The sequence below is a fragment of the Fistularia commersonii genome, chromosome 12 (genome assembly GCF_037954325.1).
Source record: "Fistularia commersonii isolate RoL2024-O1a breed Wild chromosome 12, RoL_Fcom_v1.0, whole genome shotgun sequence".
In the NCBI taxonomy this organism is placed as follows: Eukaryota; Metazoa; Chordata; class Actinopteri; order Syngnathiformes; family Fistulariidae; genus Fistularia; species Fistularia commersonii.
Window position 1 is genome coordinate 13,837,322 of NC_141295.1, and position 26,555 is coordinate 13,863,876.

Below are 26,555 nucleotides of genomic sequence, written 5' to 3' on the forward strand. Positions count from 1 at the left end.
GGTGTTTTTTTTTGATTAACCAAACTTTGCTCTGGGTTATTTTCCAAGGGTGAAGTTTCTACATCTATCAGCAGTTTTTTGAAGAGAAAAAAAAGAACAATAATAGGATGAGTTTTCCAAATTTTGTTAAATGGCCACTAAACTGACTTTACAAGCCTTTAAACTTCAAGACGGATCTTTCAATATGGAAAAATAAGCATTTCTACTGCCTTTGCAGAATTGTGCTGTACAGTATGAACATCAGTGTTTGGATTTATTGCTTGTGGTAGTGATTTCACCCCAGGATTATTAATCACTTTGTGATTAATGATTTCCCGCAAAGAAATAGACTATGGAGTTTTTTTTAAAGCGTTTTAAGTTGATTACCTTTCAATAAAATAAATTGAATTCTTACAAATATTATATAATTTCAAAAAAAGATAATCGCTCAAGGTCTTTTGGAGTGGTATGTTTTTTTATCTGACTGCTCAAATTAGCATTTTTAAGACTGCCTTTTCAGACTGGTCACCTTCTACTATGACATCTCTTTACAGCATTTTCCTCACTGGCCGGCATATGACACCATCGCAGATCGCTCTGTGGCCAAGTTGTCTGGAGCCACTTGTAAAATGTATATTTCCTCTACGGCAGCAAAACATGTAACCTAAGTTAGCAACCTACTTGAAGAATTAGCTTGGCTTACGGGACACTTTGGGTCCTGAGCAACTTTGACATTGGTATAAAAAAATGAAGGAGTAAAATGCGCAATTCCCACATGATAGTATGTTCTATTAATGTATATGACTATTTTATTTTTCAGAAAACATCCACAAAACCCATTATTAAGATTCTAACTGCTGTCTCAAACAGTTCTCTCTGTATATAGTTGTTTTAAACCAGCATATCCCATAGATATGGGAGATGTCGGACCATGCAGGACCCTGAACAGAGGCCCTCTGTGTCTCAGTGCTGTGTTTACATTCTGGTCTGTGCGATGGACTTGGTTGATAAGGCCCCAGGCAGTCCTGCAGTACCAGGGGAAAACAAAGGGAATTGAGGTAGAGGCTCACTTTAACAAAACACCCACCATTCCCTTCAAAAAAATATAAAAATACATATACCGGTACCGTAATTTCCGGACTATTGAGCGCAACTCAATACAAGCCGCACCGGTAGCCGATCGCTATCTAGGCTTTCCTCCTGCGCACTAAAACCGTCAAAGTCGTCCTCTTCAGTGTCGGAGTTGCACGAAATCAGAATTTCCTGGTCATTTCATCGGTCTGATGTGATGAGGATAAACGTTTTAGCAGCGTGATGCTCATTAGCCCCCCCAAAAAGATCCATATATTAGCCACATTGTTGTTTATATAAATATATATTTATGTTTTTTTTATTGTTTTTTTTTTTTTTTTTTTTAAATAGAGGATATGGAGTGTGATGAATTCTCACCCTTTGCAAATGATTCTGCCCCAGTGTGTTCTCTCTTCATGAGGATTATGAGGTTTAAGATATTCAAGCGACAATCAGTCTAATGGAAATGAAGAAAATGTTTATGCCAACATAAGTGGTGTTTTGAAAGAAAACAATTTCCCTACAAATTCTCTCTGAAGCAGCGTGACTGTATAATATATTATGTATAGCATATTAAGAAGTCAAGGAAATGTTTGGTGGAATTAAAAAAAAAAATAAAAAAGCAGTTACATCTTTTGATGGAGGAATGAGCTGTGGCATCATGCTGAATGAAAGCAGTCGCAGGCTTTTCATTTTGTCCATAGATAACGTTCCATCTCAGCCTTCCTTCTTTTTGTAACTAAACCATATATTTGTATTAAACTTAAACGAGGATAAACAAATAGTTGATGGATTTATTTTCAGTTTTTTATTTAAAGTTCATTTGTTTGGCATTCTTTGTTTGCCTTTTTCCCATGTGTTTTTTTTTTTTTTTTGCAGTTCATTTCTTGACAGGTGGACTCTGGATATTGGCTTTACTAAATATATATCAAATGGTGGAATTTTCCAGATTAAAATGATAAAAAAATCATTATTCCTCGGATCTTTAAAGATACATTTTACATTGTTGGTACTCATACAGTATTTTTTATTCTTTTAAACCGAATCAGTCAGTTATGTCTTGCTCTCATTTCTACCCTGATCAGAGCAAGAACAGTCTTTCAAGTTAAGACAGAATAAGAGAGGCTGAATAATGTGACAGTGAAATGTCATACTTGCCTCTCTAGAAGGTCCCCCTCATGTTTCCTCTCCGCTTGTCATTTACAAAGCCGTGAGTGGCAAATGTCCAGTAAAACTGTCACTGAATAAGAATAGATTGATTACCGAGATCAAAAAAGTGCCTCCTTTATGGAAAGTAAGAAAAAGTTGAGGGTGTAGAGGATACCCCTTTTTTTTTAAAAAAAAAAGCAATTTAGTTCCTTGTCCCACTTTGCCTGTGCTGTTGCTTACATTTATATTGCACATTTAATGGGAACAGCATTCCCAGGGTCCTATACTTTCATGTCCTACTTACATAGTGTTGTCTGGTTTGATGTTTCTCGGTAATGGAATCTTTACCCCAAAACCCAACTCAAGCTCATTTGCGTTTACAGAATGACTGAATATTGGATTTCAGCCACTCCAGGGTCCAAACATTGCATCCCTTAAAGTGACACGAGAAAGGTGAAAACTATTTAATGTGACTGGCCTCTTAATGAGATCAGCACCTAAATTCGGTATGTTCTTATTCCATGTCGTCCCACTAAGTTTTGAGGAATAAGGCCTGGTAGCGGCTGCAGTCTTTTGCAATCTTGCCAAAGTTTTGACAGAGATAGAGAGAGAGAGAGAGAAAAGAAAAGGCACAGAAACATGAATCATAAACCCAGGTTTATTTTGTTCATATATGGCTTGGACTCAACTGCTCAATCCACTTTCTATACAGAGGAGGGAGTGCCTGCAGTATGTACTTCAAACTGCTCACACGGCTACAGAAAATTGCCCAAAATAACAATGACATTCAATTTTGACATTCAGAGGCCCGATTTTCATGGAAGATTGTTTGTGCTCCCTTGTTGGCAATTGGCTGGAAACACACTGATGAGAGAGTTGGGGGGTAGAGGGGGGTCTTTTTCATCTGTGTGCTATAACCATTACTTGCAATGGCCGGTTGTAAATCAAAATTTGTGTGTATTCTTGCTCTGACACTATTGGATGTGAGACTTTACAACTCCCACTTAATAATAATAATAATTTGTCTTTCATTAATCCCTATGGGGAAATTCGTTCTCTGCATTTAACCCATCTGAAAATAATCTGAAAAAGTGTAAGATTACACATCACACACACACACACACACACACTGCTCTGCGTTTGCTTTTAGCATTTTCTTGTAATGTGTCACAATTGTCAATGTTAGTTGAACCAACCCGCCTGCACCGCCATCTTTTACAGGTAAAAAAAAATGTTTCGCGTATGTACGAGTCATCTCATTGCTTTGTGACAGATTTTCAGAGGAATTGAAAAGCCTCTGCTCTTTCGCAGGGAAAATGTCAGATATCCGCGCAGTTAGGAAGAGGCAACAGCTGAATAACTTGGTCGTCATGGTTACAGGCCTAGCCGGGCCGGGGGACACCATTGTGGATTTTTGCAGTGGAACAGTAAGTATCTCTAGCCATCAGTCCAGAACCACACAAATATATCATTATTCTTGACCCCCCTTTGTTGGATTGCTCCAGCCTCTGTGTAAATGAAGCACTTCTTCGATATTCTATTTCCTTTTAATAATGTGTATATACCCCATATCTTCATTCAATGAATGATGTATCCAGACAGACCAAAATGAAGGGGAACAACATGATTAAAAGGTCAATACAAACCCAAAAGGCCATATCTAGCTCTGACCCACTCTGTGATGTGTACTATTATATATATTTGGTATTTTTATCCCTTTAAAGTGCTTCTTTTCCCTTCTCTGCCATCAGGGTCATGTAGGGATAGTGCTGGCTCACACTCTTCCCCGCTGCAAGGTAACATGTCTTGATGCAGAGGTGACAAACAACCATGAAGTATGAGTTGGATTAAAATATTCAACAGCTCAAGTAATGAATGTATGAGGCTGTTGTGATGAATAAATAAATGCATGAATAATTCTTCAATGAACGCACAAGTTGTTGTTCCAGGTCATCCTCATCGAAAACAAAGAAGAATCCTTGGTCAGGGCCCAGAGTCGGTGCGCTGAACTCGGGCTGGAAAACATCGACTTCATCCAGGCCAATCTGGACTATTTCACAGGACCGTTTCACATCGGGGTGAGCCGAGCATGCAAATCTCATCCGCCCATTAAAGCTTCTGCTAACCGCTTAGGAATATTCAGTCACTCCGATGGCATCGGGGGTCAATGAATTCAATAATGCATAAATTGAGGCTAAAACGGCATTATCTGCAGTCGTCTCGCTTTCAGTGATATCAAATATACCTCAAAAGAAAGGCCAGTGCTCAACACGTTGATGGCAAAGTACAATGCACTACATTACAGTAAAGGTAGTGCAGGTAGATCACGTCATGAAAAAATAGTAATTCGGACAAATACAAACCTAAGAAGGAAATACTAACTGTTTAAGGCTAAGCTACCAGCAACGACTACCTGCACTATGCTACCTTGGCTGATTCCATTCAGAGAGTAAGGTAGTGCCCAAAATGCACAGAATTGTATTGTGTCATACATTGTCATGCTGTTATGAAAGGGTACAATACATATTGTAAATATAAAGTAAATTCAGAATATATATAAATGAATATATGTTTGGCATTTTTGATGTTGTTAGATCATTTTGACATAGTCATTTTAAAAATATTGCTCACAAGACAGAAAGGTGTAGGCATTTGTCCAAAAAAAAAAATCTGAAACGATTGAACCTATTTACATTTTTGCTAACAGTTAAACTTGTGACATGTCCTTGGATACTGAGGGCATGTCAGAGCTACGGGCTTCTCTCGCTCTCTGCCGCGCTGTATATCGGCTGAAAATTTTGTCTTTTCCCCCGATCAACTTTTATGAGAATGCTTGATGTCTGAAGATAACAGCAAAATCATGGATTGCAATAATTCCGTCATTGCAGATTAATAGGCGATGTTTGCTGTTCAGTGAAAATAAAAGGAATTCAATTCATGCATTATTCCAGACAATCACAGTGTGCGTGATCCATCTTCGAACAGAGTCTCCATATGACATTTCAGGGGAATCGTTCGGCGTGATGACGATTAAGGCAGTAACTCAACACCCCTTGTTCTCGGCCAAGCTCGGAAACAGGGAATTTGACTCCTGCGTAAACTATGCATTACGCTCCGGTCCGCCACTATCTCGACTTAATGACGGTGTATTTTTTAGCGCGAACGTCTCATTTCAAGATTCTGGGGGAAAAAAAAAGACCCCTTCCGCACATTTCATGTGGAGACATATAATTCCCATCATACGTGAAAATGCCAACTTGCAATTAGTTTTGTCAGAGGGGTTGAGATTGCTTTTCATTTCCTGAAGTGGAGCTTTTAATCAGAACCCTTTTAGCACTGTGCACTTCAGTCAAGCAGAGAATGCCACTGTTTCTGCTGTGATTTTTGAGTGCCGAAAGGCAGCCCCCCCCCCCCCCAAAAAAAAAAGAAGAATACAGATAATGTCAGACTAAAAGTGTCTCTTGTATGTGTCAGAGGAAAGAGTTGTTTGACAGTGTTTGTTCCTGTTTTACAGTACAAGTCTGTGAAGTGAATATATGGCTGGTATAGCTCTGAAAACAAGTTGCTGGAATCTTCGGAAATGTACCCTCATAAAAGTTTAATAGTTTTTTTTTTTTCATTTTTCGCAAAGCGTTTGAAATGAAACGAAAATGTTTTCCAGCTTCCAGTTTTATGTTCTGAATTCATCATTCGTTGCGCAGACTGACGTCTCTGCCAAGACTCCAGTTCCGCCTGTTTATGTTTGTTCAGTTTAAAGACCCGAGGCTGAAGTTTTAGATGATGTGTATGCACAACAAGCATCCATGCTCCTTTACCAACACATAGACCGGTGCTTATAAAGAAGGAATGTTGTTGTGGAAATGTGTAAACCTCACACATTTCAGACCACACACAGGTTTTTGTGAGACCAATCCGAGCCTGATCGCGCATGTAAATGCAAGGTAGACAATAATGGAGGCATACAGTTAATTTCCCTGTGCGTGTGACATATTGTCATGATGATTTTACCTTCTTAACTCTTTCTGTTTCAAACACGTGCACACATGCACACACATGCATTCACACATCCGCACACCTTCGCACATACACACGTCCAATAATTTTTTCAAATCACAGAAAATAAGATCCGGCTTCTCATTACCGATGCTCAAGTGTGAGCACAATAAACAAATAACCACAGCTGTTGCATAACAGGTGTGTTTTCTTTCCTTTTGTGAATTGATGGGCTTTTTTTCCGCTCAAATTTTTTTCTTTCTTCAAACCTGTCAGGGCCAGAGTCCCCATTCAGTGCAAACTTTTGTTTCTCACGTCCTCAGATATTGTGCTTTTCATGGTTTCTTTTTCCACATGTAATAACCTAAACAGATAGCATTATCGTATGCATCTCATCAATCAAGGCATACTCTGCATTCATTTGCAGCTAAAGATGGAAAATTGGTTTATGCGGCTTCTCACAATTACACTGGGACTGAATCCATAGAAAGCTGTGCAGACACACAATTTCATAAATTTGCTTCTTCGCACGTCCAACAGTTTGCATCTCAAGACTTGGCACGATCTGCATAAATGGACTGGAAAGTCTTAAATGTCCGAGCACCGCTAAATCGTCTGGCGAATTTTAAATGCAATGTAACTACTCGTAGGAGCCAGTGTTAACAAAGCGAGACCTTTACGAACTTTATTGTAAGATGACCCCCATTTACTAGAACTCGTGCTTCTCTCCAATTCTTCTCTGTTGAGGAAAAAGTCAATTAAACCTCTGTATTAAATTTAAGACATTTAACCCTAAACCTTTAATTTCCTTCAGTGACTGAAGCTGAGCTCTTATTTCGCTGTTGCAATTTACTCCGCAACTTATATGTTTTTACTGTACAATCTGAAAGACTATTCTACGCACTTGGGATTGGTTCATCAGTGCTGTTTATTTTCCTTTTTTTTTTCTCCTTATTGTGTGTTTTGGACCCTGTCAGCGTCAGGTATCCCTCTAAGTACTTAACAGTTTCCTAATCTCTATGTTTTTGTTTTCTTTTAATCACGACCGCTAGTTCCTCCATCCCACTAAAAATGTCCAAGAAGGGTCCTGATCCATCATCGACCCTGCAGGCTGTGATTCGTGATCGTTGTAATTCGCTAATGACGTCCACAACTCTTTATTACGGTTTATTTTATTTCCTTTGAAATGATATTTAATTGATCCGAAAATACATACAAAACAGTCACAGCAAAGTCAGAGCCCACCTGTCTAATTTAAAACACTCCCCTTCAGCTATGAAGCTGTTCTCCCGTCAAACTAAGTGTTATTAGTTTTGACAAAATTGGTCCTTTACTGCAGGTGTTCAGTTCTCAGGCTTCATGAAGAATGCTTTCTTTGACGTAGTTTTTTTCTGTATCTCTGTGGAGTTACAGATTTTCCATTTTGACATATTCCCACAGAATAATTTTTATCATTTCCGATTATCATCATTATTATTATTGTTATTAGCATGGGTTTTCCCTTCACATGTTGTAGTTATTAAACCGTGTACTTGTTGTAACTGGACAAAACTTTGCCGATACCTGCTTCCATAGGGTCAGAAACAACCGGCCCCAATTTCAGTAAAATACGTGTTTTGTTTTAAATTGGAATGTTTTGCACATATATTGATTTATTCAAACAAGATGATTTTAAGATTCCTTTAGTTTCGCCGTACCTCGCATTGTTTTTAGGCTCTAACATTAATGAAGCTTTCTTTTGTCAGACTTTCTTCCTGGCAGACTCATCGCATTATCCTTTATCCTGTGTAAGACAAGGCTCAGTTTTAAGTCACATTCATTTAATGAGGCAAGTTAAATTGAGTTTTCCCTGATTTTTGTCCGAGCCTCCCCTGTCTTGCGGTAATGTGCCTCAGATTCCATGCCGCCATCGAGGTGGCCTCCACATAACAATGTATTTAATGTTTGTCTTTTCTTATGTCAAATAAAATTGAACCAACAGGCCCCCAAGGCAAGGAAAGTTTTGGAGCTTGAAGTTGATTCAGATTTTATTGGAACCCCGTCTGTTATTGGTTCTGCTTGAGGGTCTGATTGTTTGCGATTGATTTTTTTTTTTTTTTTTTTCTTTTTTCCTCAGTGAACTTCTTTGTTTGTGGACATAAAAATGCACTTGCCGTAAGCTGTATGCTAAATCTTGGATTGGTCAATTCCAATAAGACTTCATCAGAAGTCAAAAGCTTTATTCATGTTTCTTTCTTTATTTGCTTAGGAGGTTTAAGAGACATTCTGCTTATCTTAAGTGGCCTGCAGCGTCGCATCGGGCTCTTAGAAACAGCATGCTGTTTTAGTGCGCTTCGTGCAGCGAGAACTTACAACCGCCATGAATTTAAAACATCATTGAAGGTCCTCTGCCACACTTGTCTTGCAGTCAGATGATCGACCCAAATCTTCTCCTCATATTGCATTTGATATTAAGTGTGTTATCATAATGAAATCTCCTCCACTGAAAAAATGTGAACCAATGATGACAGTAGAGGTCTCTCATGTTATAATCTGCCCACAGACAATTTGTGAAGATTACCTCATTAACCCTAAGTAGCTCTGGCACATGGCACAGTGACTGGAATGCAGAGGAGGAGGAGTGTACGAGAGAACACGGTATGGTTTCGGAGACGAAACCCCGCAAAGGATGAAAAGTTACCACTGCGATGGCATGTAATCACAGAGATCTATGAATAAGTGAATGCGCATTCGGTTGCAAAAGGCTAAACGAGGCTCGGCATAACGTGCAAAAAAGGGATCACCTTCATCCATAATTCTCTGATGTCCTTTAAGAGTTTGGCTGTTGTATCAGAAACGTTTATGATTTAAACATTCAAAATCATAAAATAAACAGACAAACAATGAGAGCTTTCAATTAAGCAGGACTCGAGTGAGAATGATTTATTATCAAAACAACAGATGGTTTGGCCGTGTCCATTTCCTTTGCTCGGATGGCTGTTTGTGTTAAATCAAGGCTAAAGGTTGTAAAACGTAATCAGGATTTACCGCAGCATGACTAATGCTACACATTAAATAGCTGGGAAAGAGTGATAGTGTGACTTTTTTAATTATTTTTGGTTTTAGATGCCAGAGCGATAACATCATCTGATCTGTGATGGCGGCGACTCGTTCTAATTAGCAGTCTGATGCATGCACTTGTAATAATAAGCCTTTTCTTTTTTTCATTAATATATGCTGGATATGAAAAAAAGGGTGTTGGAGGCGACAAGGCGACTCAGATAATAGATATTAATTTCCCTATTTTCGCTTCACGGTCATTATTCCACGTGTGTGTGTAAGTAACTTGACGATTAAATTAGCGCTCATGTCGTTTGAAGAGGTGCGCAGAATCTTCGGACGATAAATTCCAAGATCGACTTCGGAGCACTTGCAGCAACAGAGAAAAACAAATTCAAGGGGAAAATGAGGAAAGATTAACACCCAGCTATCTTGAGGTTATACAAGCTGGACGGTAGATATAGGTATTCAGGGGAGAGCAGAGGCAACCCCGATTTCACGCATGGGTTTTACTACGTTGGAAATGTCTTCGTTCTCTTTAATCATGGACACTTGCTCAACTCTTGCTCTGGAGCACTGCTGTCAAGGCAACGCAACAATGGCTTCAGACTTGCAGTCACCAAGTGACAGATTCTTGGAAGACAGGAACAGAAAGTGGCTGTTTGAACTGTTTGGGGTCAATTTCAGTGCACCTGAGTTGAACAATAGCATAAAAGTACAGCAGACAGTTGAGTTTATGTTTTATCAGAACCTTAAACAGAAAAGGATTATTCGATTTTCTCCAGTTCTTATGACATCAAACTCAACGGTATCAATGTTTTCTGACCATTTTTTTTCTCACAGATTGTTAAGGAAAACCCAGCCACGATATATTTCAGTCCCTTTTTTTTTCATCCAACACAAAAGCAGACTCTTACTAATGCATTGCTAGGTGTTCATCACCACGGACAGTTTACCCACTCAAGGGGAATTCTGATACATCCGTGCCTCTGTGCCCAAAGCACTAATATATTTTGTTGCCGCTTGGAGTGTCCACATTTTGAGAACAAAGATTTATATTATTGCAGCAGCAGTTTTGAAGTAATCAACCAGTTAGGTTTATTGCATTTTTACCAAAAAGACGTTAAATAGTTATCTTTGATTTTTGCGATTTTTAATAATATATGTATTTTTGTCCCTGTCTGTCTCACCCTAGGTTGCCCTCCATGCATGCGGCGTGGCGACAGACATGGTGATGAAGCATTGCATCCAAGCAGGCGCCGCCTTTGTCATCAGCCCATGTTGCTATGGTTTCATCCCAAACGCAATTAAGTTCACTTTCCCCAGGAGGTTTGTCCCCACCTGCTCCAAATCAGGCCTTAGTGTCATTTCTGGGTATATCATTCCTGGCATTTTGCTCGGTAGAGCCCTGGTAGCATTTGTTTTTTTTTTTTTTTTTATTATTATCATAGTGGTACTCCTTCATTTCTAGTATCAATCTACCTTTTTTCCCCACCGTCTCCACGCACACACACACACACAGGCTATTGCAAACACACATCAGAATTGTCTCCCTACTGTATGAGGCAGCAAAATCCCATAACCTCATAAACAGGCGCCACCCCTGCTGTTTGTCTTTTTAATTTCAAACCTGAACCGTCATCAATGGAGAAACAGCCCTTCGGTACAAACAACAATTTCAACACTCATCGAAAGGACTCATCAGATTGCACTCAAACTGCTCAATTTGAATGACTGGGGATCAGGATAAGGTGTCTGTTTGGCTTGAGATTGTTAAAACAAACAGCAGACAAAATGAAAACAGTGGAATTGCTGGCGTCAATGGTGTCGGCCCCATTGCTAGCGCAGCATTTTGTTGACTGATGGTCCCGCGTTTCCCCAGGATTCTTGATCTGGGCTGAAAGGAAAAGGAAAAAAAATAATTTAATTAGGAGGACCAACACTTTCCAAACCAATGAATTTTGCAGAAAGGTGCAATTTAAATAATTTAAATAATAAATATAACTATATCCCTCAGCCAAAGGGGCATGTTGCCATGTTCACCAAATACCAAGAGCTTATTAAATCAAAAACAATTTAGCAACCAGAAAGTTGACCTGCTCTTTATGGAGTTTGGAATAAGTTGAAAGTTGTATCTGTAACTGGGTAGTTTCACCAGTAGAGATGTTACCTTGCTTGCCTAAAATAGCACCTTTATGGTACTTATATCTGTTTATCTGTCATACGTTGTTTTAATGCTTCTTGTAGAAATAAGTATTTTGTTATAGAGCAGTGGTCAGGTAATATTTTCACAAACTGGCCTTTAAGGTGTGGCAGATAAATACATATTAATATTAATATTAATATTAATATTAATATATATGATAAAAATCCTCCAATGGCTTGTTTTTTCAATGCACTGTGCTTGGTTTTCAAGTGGTGAAGCAATTTTGAAGGCGTCATTGCCATTTTGGAGAGCCGGTTGTTGCATATTATGCAGAGCAGGCTTGGTGTGTGGGAATCACTTGTCCCCATAAATCCATATTTTAAATAGGTCTCCTGGTATTGCCTATTATGTTAATATCTGTTAATGCACATTTCTTTTTCTTTGTGGTCATAGGCTCTTCTTCTGTCTCATCACTGAGCCTTTTACCCTTTGCAAAGAAACTTAAAACAGACTTCTGTTTTTTACTCATTTTGCTAACTTGGGGGATTAATATTAGCGTGAATGTATCACACGATTGAGACAAGCATCTTGACATGCTTCAAGAGGGAGCCATAGAGGGATGTAACAGAGACAATTTGGTTGTTTCTGAAAAAAAAAAAAAAAATTGTTCAGACTTGGATAATAAATAAAACGGAAATAATGTAAGTTATTTATTCTTTTATTCTGTGAGGCCCGGTACCAAATGACCCACGTACCAGTATCGGTCTGCAGCCCGGGGCTTGAGGACTGCTGTTATAGAGTGCTTGCAGTATAGCAAGCCATAGACGTACAGTTTCAATTTACTATACAGTCTCTGGCCCATTTGCAGGAATGTATGAAACACCTGCATCATACAGTTTATCTTTGAGGGGATTTACTCGGCTTTCCAAGGATCAAAACCGAACAAGTAAAGTAGCTTTTTCTGTCCCACTTGGTGAACACGCTTCCTGAACGCTGGAGGTGTGGTCGCTCGACTAAATCAGGGTCTTAAACTTTTGTAGTCCTATTACTGCATTCCAAGATCCGATCAAGATTGTTTTTGGTTTTTTTTTGTTTTGTTTTTTCCGCACCAAATACCTTAGACAAACTATCCAATACTCCCTGCGGGAAATTAAATTGCATTGTAATACTGTACATTTATGGCACGCAGGGAAGACATCGTTATTTCCAAAGTTGTTGTTTTTTTTCTTCACTTTAATTACTTTAGATTCATTTGAACCCAGGCAAATTCATCACACATCGTAAATATCGTTCCTATCATGACCTGAAATTTGATATATTTTCCAACCTGTTGGCTAAACTTTTGACCGCCATCACCCCCCCCACACACACACACCCCAGGCAACAAACATGCAATGACTTCTCCTCGTATGTGATATGGCCAGCCCCCAAATCTTTGCCTTGAGGTGTGTCTTCTCTGTACACTATCAATATTCAAGCCCCCCCTACCTACCCAAATTCCTCATAAAATATTAAAGACTGACAAAAAACTATTTCTTCGCCATAATGTGCAACGAGAAACGACGTTTCTGGAGGGGAGTCGTTTAGTGTGTGTCAGAGGAGCTACGCACCTGATGGTGTCAATCTTCATCTTGCTAATTTTAGTGTTTTTTTCCCCTCAGGTCATGTTCCAGGTACTCATGAAGATATTCTGCAGGTGTAGACATTGCAGACAGTTCTTTGGATTTTATGAGCTGTGAAAGTAGAATGCTCATTAAGCCCCCCCACCCCCTTCCAGTTCCAATTTTCTCACCATTCTCCCCAGCTGGCCCAGTAACTCTTTTTCATGTTGAGTTTTAATCAGCTCCTACGATCAGCCAAAGGAGAGGGAGGCTTATTTCAGATGGAAAGGATGGATTTGTGATTCTCCTTAAAATTAGAATACCCATCCTCCAGCAGGTCCACAGTCTCTTAACACCCAAAATATATACAGTTCTATCATATATATACTGCTTTAGTAAAATATCATTTTCTTTTTTCTTTTTTTTTTCTTATAGCAAAAAGTTCCAGGAGATTCTGACTTACAAGGTGGGTATTTTAATAAAGTCCAATCCCTGTCAGTGTCTTTACACCTACATTCTGCTGCCGACAGAAGTATCAGCTCAAATCAAGAAAAGTCTTCATGAAACTTTTGGAATTTTGTAATTCTTTATGGTCAAAAAACCCACAATCAGAAGAAGATTCAAGCCCTGCCTGAGGCAATCCTTTAAAAAGGCAAACAAAACTGTTTTGTCTGTAAATCAGTATTACATTTGATAGCTAGTCCTTCAAGTAAATGTAAATATGCATTTACAGAGCGTATTATTTGCAATGCGAATTATCCTGGCAACACTTGTTTGAAATCATTTTAATGCAATTGAATCCTTTTTTTTTAATTTGAGAATTTTTCTTTTGTAAGAATTAGCCATTGATAACTAGTCCTATTGGATGTAGCAACTGTATAATCACCTCTATCACATGTACATTTATTTACCAGTTTATTAGATGCCTCTTGATCACAGTATTGCAGTTTGACACAACAGCCTAATGTTTAATCTCACCTTTTAGATGGCTTTCACCATATATTCACCATATATTGTGATTCAATGTGTAGTGACAAACTATAATGGGCATTTTAAAAACTCATTTACAGGACTGGAGTAGTCACTTGCACTGACATGTGTAACCACGCATGGCCCCTAATTTGAGTTTTTGCAGCTCTGCAAGTTTTATCCTTCAATTATTAATTTGCATTCATTTCACCAAATAACAGCCAAGCAGGACAATCAATATTAAAAATGATCTGCAATAACATAGTTTACTCGGATGTGAGGGTTGTTTTCCGCTTGTTTCCATGAGATCATTGAGCTCATCAGTTTCCTAGGAACGCTGTTTACTGAGGCATTTACTACACAAGTTGGAGGCTCTCGTCCTGCAGTCTCTCAGCCTCTTATCGCGCAGCACAGACACAGCTCTGTGGTCCGGGAGGGCCTCTCCCATTATGATGTATGGGACCTGTCAGTGCCCCTGGGGATAATCTTTGCAAAAGTTGCAGCAGGTCTCAGCCGTGGCAACCTCAAGAGTTGACATGTCACAACACCCGACCACCTCTAACCTCCGCCTCGTGTAAACTGGAAGGGAACACATTTCCACCGCAAGGTTGTTTTTTTTTTTTTTTTTGGCATCTCAAAGATTATATTGTAACGCCAATTGCTCCACTGTGTGAAAAGTGATTCATGTTTTATCTGCCACAGTCTCTCCTCTTGAACTGGCACTTGTGGAAATAAAAGTGACAATGCATTGTTTTATGGCAGAACCATCACTGTTCTCCCAGACACTGGAGTAGCTAAAACAAAATGTCAGCACTTTGACAAACAGTGCATCGTTGGAATAAAAGGCTAATGGCCTAAGATATTGCTGCTCGGCGCTACCTTTGAGCACCTGCTCCGTGGCCCGGCGTACACCATCGACCCTGTGGAGCGAAGAATGGAATCAATTACAGTGAAGGCGGGGTCAGAGATCCTGTAGTCTTCTCCGGAGCAATTTACAACGGTCGCTGTCGGAAAAACATGGCAGAAAAAAGGTGTTTATTTGGTTAAAAAGAAATGATCACGGCTCATGCTGTTTATTCATATTGCCTTCCCCTTTTTTTTTTCCCAGGAGCACATGATCCTGTGTCGCTTTGCAGACCAAACTGCACCCCAACTCCCAGCTGAGAGGAGACTCATAGGTACGGCTCTTTACATGAACGAATGCGTGTCACACCTTTGGTTATAAAAAGTAGATTGATATCTGGTGGTCAAATGATGCCAAAATAAAAGTAGAGCCAGGATTGATTTCTCAACCAGCTGATTTTGAGAGTATCAATACTGATTTATGACACCAAAAACTATAGGGATTTGTGTTTTTTTGAATGCAAAACCTTTATTCAAAAAAAAAAAAAAAAAAAAAAAGTGGAGTCGCATGATGCAGTGGTTAGAGCTTCCATGGTACAGCAAGAAGATCCCTGGTTCAACCCAGACAAGGGGCCTTTCTCTGCAACTCTAAAATGTCCAGACGTTTGAATGGAAGGGTGAATGGTTGTGTATCTATATGATGTGTTAAAGAGAGCAGGAACGGTAGTTAGTCTCTACATGATGTGTGAATGAGTGAATTGTTGAAGGTTTCTATATGATGTGTGAATGAGAGAGTGAATGTCTCTATATGTGGCCATCGAAGATGAAGATATACAAGATGAATGAATGAATAAACTGCGATCAGGCGTCCTGCATCTTTTAAATGTTGTGTTTTGCTGCAGGCAGACAGTGCTTTCAAATGTTCGAATTTTCCATTTTTTTTTTTTTTTTTTTTTTTTTTTTTGGTGGGCGGGGGTTAATTCATGAGAGCGCATCTATTTTCTTAAACCCCTTTTTTTTCCCCAAGTCACAGATTTTTCCTATAATGGCCACTATCAGATTTTGCAAACTCAAATTGACAGTACAAACGGTCCTCCCCCAAATAGCACGGCATCGCAGGTTTGAAGTCTCGCTCGTGCACTAGCAGGAATTCTTTCACACCCATATGCTATTGGGAAAAATCCGTGACATTTATGAACCCATGTCTGTTTTTTTTTTTTAAAAGCACTTGAATAAGGTACAAAATGATCAACAGCTGCCAAAGGAATGTTGTCAGACGCAGTGGGGAAGCGTCGTGTCAGATTGAAACCTCCGGGCCTGCGGTGAAGCATCTCTCTACAGCGTCAGATTATGTTGGGGACTCTCTTCACCTTGATAGCGCTCCAGTTTATCAAAGCATCCCTCTAAATCTGAGGAGGCTCCCCGGTGCCTCGTCAGGCTGAAACCCCTTTTCATATGTACCTGACACCACCTGTCACTACTGTTCTCCGCCGTGCGAGTTAACAGGGCTGAGCCTCCTCCGCAATTGCTTTTTTTTTTTTTTTAAACCGCGATTGATCTCGTCTCTCTCTCCCTCCAGACGAGCGGGGATTTCGACTTTGACCCCGTCGTCTGGCCGGCCGAAGCTCACGTTTACGGCGCCCGCCACCTGTCGGGTCGCTTCTAGGAGTACACAACTCATTTTAATCCTGCCTTTGAAAAAGGCCGGGCGCAGGCAAATGCCAGTGATCGACTTTCAACAACAAAACCCTTCAACACCCTCAATTGAATGAGCGCTTTATAAATAAATAACGCTCGCCAAACAGTGAAACCAATTTGTTGATATTGTAATTATCATGAACTGTATTACAGCTTCATTGGTGACATCGTTTTTTTCCTATTTTTCTTATTATCTCTGTGTTGTTAAAACTGAGGTGATGATAGGCGATACAGGTACATCTCAAAAAATTTGAATTTCATGAAATATTTTAATATCTTTGTCACTCATTTCAGAAAGTGAAACACATGTATGGATTTACTGCACATGGAGTTAAACATTTCAAGCCTTAAACCCCCTTAAATGTTGTTGATTATAGCTTATGGATAATGAAAACCAAAGAAAATTAGAATATTACGCATGATCATTAAAATAGGAAATTTAAAAACAGAAATGTCAGGCTTTTGAAATGTTCATTTCTATGCAGTCAATACTTGGTTGGGCTTCCTTTTGCATGAATTACTGCACCAATGCGGCGTGGCATGGAGGCGATCAGTCTGTGGCGTTGCTTTCGTTGAATGGTCGCTTTCGCTGCCTTTGGCGGTGTGGGCAGGTGACAAGTCCTGAAAAGGAAAACGGCCTCACCATAGAGCAAGTCAGCCAAAGGAGGCATGAAGTGTTTGAAAATTTCCTGATTGATGGCTGCATCGACTGTGGACTTAAGAAAACACAGAGGGTCAACAAGCGCACATGACCTGGCAGCCCAAATCATCTCTGACTGTGGAAACTTCACACTGGACTTAAAGCAGCGTGGATTCTGTGCCTCTCCACTCGTCCTCCAGACAGAGGGACCTTGAGCCCCAGAGGCCGTGCAAAATTTACTTTCATCTCAAAAGAGGACTTTGGACAACAGAGCAACAGTCTAGTTCTTTTTCTCCACAGCTGAGTCTAGACTCTCTGATCCAGGAGTGGTTTTACATGAGAAATATGATATTTGTTTTGGCGTTTGTCTCTGCATAGTGGCTCTTGATGCGCCGACTCCAGCCTCAGTCCACTCCTTGCGTAGCTCACCCAAATTCTGGGATGGATTTTGCTTTACAATTCTCTCAAGTTATCCCTTTTGCTGGTGCATCTTTTACTCCCATACTTCTCCCTTTCACTCGATTTTCCATGACTATTCTTGGATACAGGAACCTGTGGACAACCAGCTTCTTGAGCAATGACCTTTTGTGGCTTTCCCTTCCTGGGGAGGATCTCAATGACTGTCTTCTAGACATCACGCTAGTCATAGTCTTCCCCATGATTGCTTGGCTTACTGATGCAAACTGAGAAACTTAGGAAACCTTTGTAGGGATTTTGAGATAATTAGCAGTTCAGAAAGTGGCAACATGACTTTTTTTTTTCTTTTTTTCTTTTTTTTTTTTTACAATTTTTAGAGACACTGAATTTTATGTTTCATTATCTGTAAGCCATAATTATGTCAAAAATGCCAAATGCCAAAATGTCAAAAAATAAATATGTAATGAAGGTATAGACTATATAGGTTTCACTTTCTGAACTAAGTGACCAAAAAAATTGAACCTTTTCATGATATTCAAATTTTGAGATGAACGTGCATAGGTGGAGTTCATTTACACAGGGGCACCACAATAAGCTGAACAGCATCTGAAAAAATGCCTCCATGCCTTTCTGAATTGGAATAACAGACTATTTAAAAATGGTGTGCGACTGAGCAAGGCCGAAAATAATATTTAGCATTGAGATGTTGAACAGGGGAATTGCTTTGGAATTAATGAAGAAAAAGTAATGGGAAAGAACTATCTATCCTTTGTTCTTGAGAATTGATACTCATTCATTTATATTTTCAAATCTATTATCTGAATTTCAGTGTTATTCACAATCATTGCTAAATTTATTATTTCTTTAAAAAAAAAAATCTAAAATCCAGGGAGTATTTTTTCTTCTTCTGTTGGTGCCTAAATGCGTAATACAAATATATATCCCCCAAAAGCAGAATTTATTTAATGTATACCGGCAATTTTTACCAGAGCAGCGTGTCCCTTATTTCTACAGTCAAACAGCTTAGAGTTTTCATTATCAAATTTATAACGCCGATTAATGGAACCAAAAAAAAAAAATCACAACATATTATTATTTCTCTTCATCCATCTTGAAGTCACAGTTGACCGGTATCAGCAATCTCGCTCTTCAAGCATGGATTTGCTGACTTCTTTAGTGTAAAATTGAATTTGAGACTCAATTTACCAGTCATTTCGACATCAGCACTCACCTTTATACAATCGAAAACTTTAAGTAATTCATTTCTAAGTGACTTTTTTTTTTTTTTTGCGCAGAGTTGTTTTCTTCATATTGCTGCACGATGAAAGGCACTTCACACTCGCACATCATTTTAATTCCATTAAAAGTGCACGATGAAGGGTTTCAGCGAGACCTCTTTGGGAGCCGAAAATAGCCCTCGCTCCTCTGCAACACAGTGCAACGCCCCTTTTACGCATTGTTACGCGCTCCATGGGAGAAACGGGAGAGGAGCTGCGGCCCCTTAATGCTCTGGTGTCCGCTCCGGCGAGGGATTGTGCTATTATAGGGGGTCGGCCGTAATCACTCCAGGCGCTCTGTTCCACGGGATCATCAGGGAATCACCACTTAAAATCTATTCGGAGGTAGAGCGGGTATCATCGAGTGAACCGTCCATCCAGGGCCGCCGATGACAGGCTAAATACAAACCCAAAGCAAGTTCTGGTAAAATTCACCTTTTTACTTCGAAGTATTTTCGCCAACTTCATAATTAGCCACTGACATCGTTTCAGATCGATCTGCAGACGCTTTTGCGGCCTCCATCCCGCCACCGCCACACACATGCACCTAAGGCAATTTTTGAGTTGCTGATAATCCCCGTCTGAGAATCCTATCGAACCGCTTTTCTTGTGGGTGCGGGCAATTTAAAGCCTGAAAAGACCGATTCTCGCATGATCCAAGGATCCCGTGAATCCAGCTGCTTCACAATGCTAGACCATAATTAGCCTGTGGAGAATAACTATATTCCCTCAGAAGCTCTACATTTTCAATAACTTTTAAATTGCGTTTTCACTGAAATTATAAAACACTTCAGCTAAAACCAGACAACACATCAATTTATTTCAAAGTCCTTGCTTGTGTCCTTATTGAATAATGAAATGATGTAATTCCTCCTTGCTAGGGAAGCAGTGTATGGGCCTGGTGGACTTGGACCGCTCCCTGGCAGCGGAGGAGACACGCGGGTACTCGGCGCGAGTGATGAGCATGGAGCCCGAAAGCTGTTCGCCGAAGAACAACTTGCTGGTAGGGCGACCGCCACCGAGGCGCGGACTGGACGACGGCGCCGGCCAAGTGGAACCTTCGTCCGTGTCAAATTAGGGACGGAAACTGTGGATTGTCCGCATCTCCATCGGGGGGTCACTCAGATAAAGCGCCTCCCTCCCCCCCCCCCTCGCTGTGCCAAGACACCGGTGAAAACCCAATATCCGTCTCAAATCATCCCTTTTTAGTCATTTTGTTCAAGTTTTAAGTAAAACGCTGAGTTGAAGATCGGTAATGATTTCCTCCATGCTCCAGAACCTCTTAACAGACTCAAAAGTCATGGTGCACTGATTTATTTTATTTAATTTCTTTTTTAAATCAATAAACATGTGGAAGGTTGTTATCTGAGACCCATCTCCCATTTCTTAAATGCTGTAGTAAAAGGTTACATTTCTTGCCAGCCCACTTGTTCATGTCTTCATTTGAACTGAATGGTTAGGCTGTTAACGTAAACAGAATGGGCAGGAATTACTGAACCACACTGTGACATAAGTGCAAAAACACGCGTTTTAGTTCTTTATTGCCCGTATACGGCCCTCTGTGATAGAACTCGGCAATCAGCCCCATCTGTTAGCGAGCATTAAGCACAGAAAGTAAAAGCGACAGCTAAGTACGCGTCTCTCCTTTGAGCTGAGAAGGGAGTCATCAACCTCTCCTCCTGCCATAGAGGAAGTGGGAAACAAACTCGTATTAAGATAAAATACAGCATTTGTCACGGTTCTACCGAGAATCATATTATTCTTCATAAAGAATGCATGTGGACATGGTATGCATCCTGTAATACATCCAGCAGCGATGAATATTTTATAACGCCGGCAGAAAGGTCAGCGGGCTTGATTAGATGCACAATCTCGGAGACCCTGCTGCTAAAATCCCAACCATTAGCCCCGCATTTCCAGCCCTTGTATTCTGCGGCCACAGGACGGCCCTGAAGCTTTCGTTCTGGCAGGTGAATACGGTCATGTGGTCGTCCGAGAGATCCTCCGTTGTCGCAACTGCTTGAGGAATCCGTGGAGGTAGCTCGAGAATCTGTTTTTCAGCTCACGGTGAAGGGAGAGACGAGAAAGGCGAGGGTTTTTTTTTTTTTTTTTTTTTTTTTTTTTCTCCACCCCCCCAAGCATCAAGCTCATCTGAATTCAGTCAGCAGATGCGATCCATCCCGGGCTGAATGGCCGCAGACACAGCGCCTTGCGAAGCTTGGAATTATTTCACAAGGAGGCGTCTTACACTTGGTTCATGTTTGTGACTGTGCAAGTAGACATTACAGAAATGCATTGTGGTACGAAGAGGAAACAGAGCGCTCAGGTCGCACTGCTTACGGCTTGTTTGAGAGAGAGAGTAGAATATTGAGGTGTAAAGTGGGTTGACTGAACCCAAACAAACAGGGTTGGAGGGTGACTGGGCACGAATCGTTGTTTAAACAGAGGAGGTGAGATAGCTGGGGCTATTTCTATGGAAATGCATCTTTGTTGTTTTATTGTTTGTAATGAGTAGTTTGGCCCTTGAACCTTTTTTTCCAAAGCGTGGCAGCATCTCAGCGGTGCACGAGGCTGAATGCTGTTTCTACTGTCATTCACCGATATTTCCTTTTTCGCAGCTTGACGGGAACTGGATTTCTTGAGGTGATGCTAATATTTGTAAAATTCTAACATCAACACATTACCTGCTATTTGAGCGACATTTAAATATTGTCATACTAAATCTCATTTAAACTGTTGACACAGTGAGACAACTTTAAGAACCTGCTACACCAGGTGACTAACTAACAACAGAAAGTAATCATTTAATGTTTGCAGAGACATAATCAGATCAGATATTACATTTTAGTCTATTAGATCCAAATTTGGAAGTAAACCAACAAAATCTTATTAAATATTATGCACAAAGCATTATGTCATGGCTGTTGTTTTCCTGCTGGAAATTAGCATATTTAAGTTGATCATACCTTTTAATTATTAAAACTGACTGTGTATATTAACCCCCAAATGTTTGGACTATTCCCGGTGGTAATGTTAGGAATCTTAAGTCCATTTGAAGTTTTTGCTCAAAAATGTGACACTTGCTGGGCACCAGTGCAGCGACAGGGTGTGGAAGCGTGGTTATCTGCTTTCGTGCAGAAAGTCGAAGCCTGTCAAACGTAACGCCAAAGCCAGGAGATGCTTAGCTTAGCACAAACGTGACGAATTCATCCAGCCAGTCCCCTGGAAGCTTATTAAGTGTAATCATGTAGGTTTCTTAAATCCATATAACACACAAGTTGTGGTTTCAGTGGGTTTCAAGTCTTCTCAATATTTCTGATGACATTAATATTCTAAATTGATATTATCGTGGGCCCAAATTAATTTTTATTATACTTCATTTCAATTTATTTTATTAATATCTTCATTAAACTACTTTTACTAGATTCTATTTGTGGTTGTCTATTCATATTTTGTTATAATTTGGTTTGTTTCTGGTTTCTCTCAGGCTGTGTCTTGGGAACCATGTTGGTTCAGCCAATGATTAAAAAAAAGGAGGAAATAAGAGATGCCATGAAGTTTAACATGAACATACCTGTATTTTCTCGATTTTTGGGAAAAAATCAATTTGCCCTATGTTTTCTTATTTACAGTTTGAAAAAAAAAAAGGGTTTTCAACTGATTTACAAACATGATGCTGGTTTCCTATTCTGGCTTAATTAATACCCAAAACACAAGAGCTAAATTTCTATGACTAAGGCTGAACGTGTCATAATATCCTGTTAGAAAGGAAGCATCAGGCTTCTGCAGATATGTCTGAAATCGAGAATCATTCTTCCCTTGATATAAAACCCTGACCCTGGCAAATTCTTACAGTCCTTTTTCATAGTATTGTATCCATCTTGCAGCAGAACACACATAAAGCATTCGTATAAAGGTGAAAAGAAGTTCTATTCTAAAGTATTTTGTGGGCAATCGGTGTGGACAATCAAAGCTGCTCTGTGCACCAACAGGGGGCGGAAGTTTAATTTGTTTGTTCGATTCAATTCATTGCTGTGGCAAGCCCCTTCCAAGAATAAATGAACTTTCGTTGTTTTATTATAACTTCACTTATCTGTAATTAAAATTCTGCTCATCGCTGTGATTTGGCCAGCAGGTTTTTTTTCGCCTTTTAATTACACTGGCAACTTTTATAGCTGCCACCTTCGGTGGCTCCAAATTCACCCCCCCCCCCCCCCACACACACACACACATACACACACATAGACATTTGTCTGAATTTCCCCTTCTGACAGTGACCTTGTTTATGCATTCTGAGTTACTATACAGACTCTGATATCAAGCACAGGCTGAGGGAAAATTGATGCAAAGTGCCTAGAATCTAACTTTGCTATTATCTTGAATTTAAAATTACCTTCATTTAACACCTCTTTGTACAATAACACTAATAAAAATGATTGATTTCTTTCTAAGATAATAATTAAGCCGAAAGAACTTCTAATGTTAAAATTAGTCCCTTTCTTCTTTTATACTCATTTAGATATCCTCTTTGTTTTACGCGGAGTAAAAATCCTCCTGTTTGGATTGCAATTCTCTCTCCATATGACGTGTAATGACTCGTTTCATTTCGCAGGTACATTAAATGATCACTTCACCAAAATTCAAATATTTGCTCACCCGGTCACGTGACGGTTGACAGCCGCCAAACATGCCGCTAATAATGAATGTGTATATCTAGTAATACTCTGCAAATGTTCCAAATAAACACGTAATTTGCCTCGGGTTTATTTCAGAAGTCTCGTCGGGATTTGTATAACGGAATAAATAAGTCAGCGCGCTTGTGAATCATAGAGATATAAGTATATTTAATCTTAGCAGACTTGAGTGTTCTTGCAGTAAGACGTGTTTTGAATGTCTATGATTTAGAAACTTGAAGTTAGGACAAATATGTCACATATGTTGCATAAAATCATTCATGGAAAACATCATGCAAAAAATCATCTCATCACTAATTTAGATGTTATTAATCAAACCCAATTACAAATAGAGTTGAATCTATACAATGTCTGATAAGAACATGATGTGCCTGCTTTTGATGTGGTATGCTGATACATGCACATGTAACCCCTATGAATACAGAACTACTAAAGTGTAATAAAATAGGGACTTTAGATGGCGCACTGCGCTGCCTGGAGAATAGCAATCAACTGCATGCTTCTTCTATTTTTTTTTCCTCTACAGCCCCTGCTTTGAATGTGAGTTAATGGCCTCCCTGCTCTTGAATTAAAAAAAAGATAAAGAATACTTTAAAACTGATTATTTCACACCCGCTTAGTCTTTTAAGTTACCTTTATACCCAAAACAAGGTTGATGCAAGAAAGCAAGACATCGAGTTTCATCGTATTGATAATTGGTTTGATGGTGAGCGACAGATTCCGATCCACGATGGCGAGCTCAGCCCAGTGAAGACTGAGGACGGTCAAGAAAGCGGTGTGGCAAAACCCTGTGGTTTCTTCAGACGAACCTGACATTGGATCACTTCGCCAACAGATAAGACACCAAATAAGGGTACTCCCACTGACTCAACTCAGTTATTGGATAATACACACTTTTTTTGGGGTGGGTGGGGAGGGGGGTACTGTTTGGAATTTATTTTTGGACTAAGGACTGAATTATTTTTGTTATTGCTTTGGAAAGTTCTTCTTTTTCCTTTTCATTTAGTCAATACATTTTTTACCTGTTTAACTCTTTTTTACCGGTCTCTGTAGATGTTAAGTGTCCTTACAGGTCCGAGTCTACAAGCGCTACATGCACAATATGCATCGTGAACCTGATGTAACAAAAGATGAAGACACATATTCAACACTCGAAGACCATCCGAAAGAAGCACCCCAGAGGTAAAGGATCAAATTAAATGACAATCTCATGAGCTGAAATGGGAACAGCGTTTCAGAAACAGAAGCAATTTGATTATTTACAATTCGTTGTATCCACCGATTTCGAGAATCTGGGGAAATCTCAGCATGTAACGGTAGAGGAAGAAAACCAATATTGAATATCTGTGACCTTCAATCCCTCAGGCAGCGGTGCATCAAAAACAGGTTTCTATAAAGGATATTACTACACCGGGTCACCGTCAACGCAACTGCACGTGTAATGTGCAAACATCCAGAACAATGTCACAACACACAACCAACTTCTCCGGGGCCCCGGCTCAGCTGAAATAGACCCATAGGTGTTTCATTTAGCTTCGGTATCCAAATTCATTTGGGAACGAATGCTCGTCTTTTCTCCTGTGGCAAAAAAGGACCTTCCAGATTGTCGCGGGCACCGAATAAACCGGCAGCATCTGATGCTGCGGGGGTGCGCTTGCAGTCACAGCGTGGGTGACTTGCAAATCTGCAAAGGCACATACACACCGGTTTGTTTTTGTTTTTTTTTTTAAACAACATATGCTGCCGACCGAAACAAGACAATCCATTAATCGGTGACGGCCGCTGTGCAAACTGAAACTAAAGACTGGCAGGTAGACCAAAAGTGTCTAAACTAATATACACCTGAGCTAATGACGAGGAGGCAGGAGAGAAAACACGAGGGCACACAAGGCGGCGACTTGGCTAAGGAATGTCAAAGGGACGAGGAAGATCAATTAACAGACAAAACATTGCTGAAAAACAACATTGTGCAGAAAACCTGGCCCTGCAATCCGAATTACAGACATATATTAAGCAAAAAGGAACCAAAAGGACCAACACAAAACCGATGATAGGGGCTGAAGCCTCTCTCCTATTGTGGTATCCAACACTGTGGTGTCCCAGTTGTGTCGAATTGCACGGACATTTGAAATCGCAGAAATTAACCCGTTTTAATCCAACTTAGTTCCAACCAAAAACACGAGTCTGTAACTGTAAGGCGAATTCGAGACACATTTTGTGGCCACGGCTTCTCAATAAAAAGAGGCAGATAATGAAATGGCCTTCTGTCTGCGACCTTTCCTGCATTGAAAAGATTTGGTAGACTATTGTACACAAGAATGTGGCAACAGAGACCTTAGACTATTGAGTGTTAAAAGAAAAACAGTGCTATTTAGGGAACATTTGATGTAACCAGGTCCAAAGCGACCACTTATAAGGGAAGAAAAGTGTTTACCAGAGTGAGCAGCAATATCCTCTATATTCTTACTGTCATACATATGAGCGGGGAAAAAAAAAAAAAAAAAAAGTTTTTCGATTTTCGTTTATTAACGTATTGGCCTTCTTTTGGAGTCAGTGGTAATAATGTAATCATTGTTCAGATGTAGATTTTGGGTTTGTGATACTAAAAAAGGTTACATTTTTCTTTAAAAAAAGTTCAATTACTTTAAACCCTGCTTTGTAAGCCACTTCCATTTAAACCCTGGAGTACCGTATCTAATAAATCACAACCGAGGTACAACCTATAGTCCAGCGATGACAGTGATGTGATTAAATCATTTCTCCGCTCACCTCTGTCTCAACATGTCAAACCGTTGAGCCACCCAAACCTCGGCAAAGATTTATTGTCAGGTCGATGACAGGGTGCAACGCTGCGAACAATGCCATCTGTGACAGCAGTGACATGAAAAACAAGCAGTAATCATGTCTGGGCTTTATGGCAGTCATCTCCTCCTCTGTCACCGCAAAGTGATTGTTTAGTTACCCCAGTTATTTGCCCATTGAGTGTCTTGTGCAGAACCGTTTCATCACTGTCCCAGGGATGCATCAGAATAGTGTTGC

General features: G+C 39.9%; 1 protein-coding gene across 3 annotated transcripts in view; it reads left to right on the plus strand.

Annotated features, from left to right (window-relative positions):
* The window catches only part of gstcd (glutathione S-transferase, C-terminal domain containing), a 49,086-nt gene extending 29,111 nt beyond the window's left edge, over positions 1-19,975 (plus strand). For 2 of the 3 annotated variants that reach the window (XM_086157238.1, XM_086157239.1), the window contains exons 6-12: positions 3,511-3,626; positions 3,951-3,995; positions 4,149-4,277; positions 10,427-10,560; positions 13,414-13,444; positions 15,056-15,125; positions 19,704-19,975. In XM_086157238.1, the coding sequence (XP_086013364.1) occupies positions 3,511-3,626; positions 3,951-3,995; positions 4,149-4,277; positions 10,427-10,560; positions 13,414-13,444; positions 15,056-15,125; positions 19,704-19,900 (722 nt within the window). In that variant the 3' untranslated portion in view covers positions 19,901-19,975. Of the gene's footprint in view, positions 1-3,510; positions 3,627-3,950; positions 3,996-4,148; positions 4,278-10,426; positions 10,561-13,038; positions 13,144-13,413; positions 13,445-15,055; positions 15,126-19,703 lie in introns of those variants that run through there. The other variant, XM_086157240.1, reaches the window with a different exon arrangement.
* Positions 19,976-26,555: the final 6,580 nt, after the last annotated feature.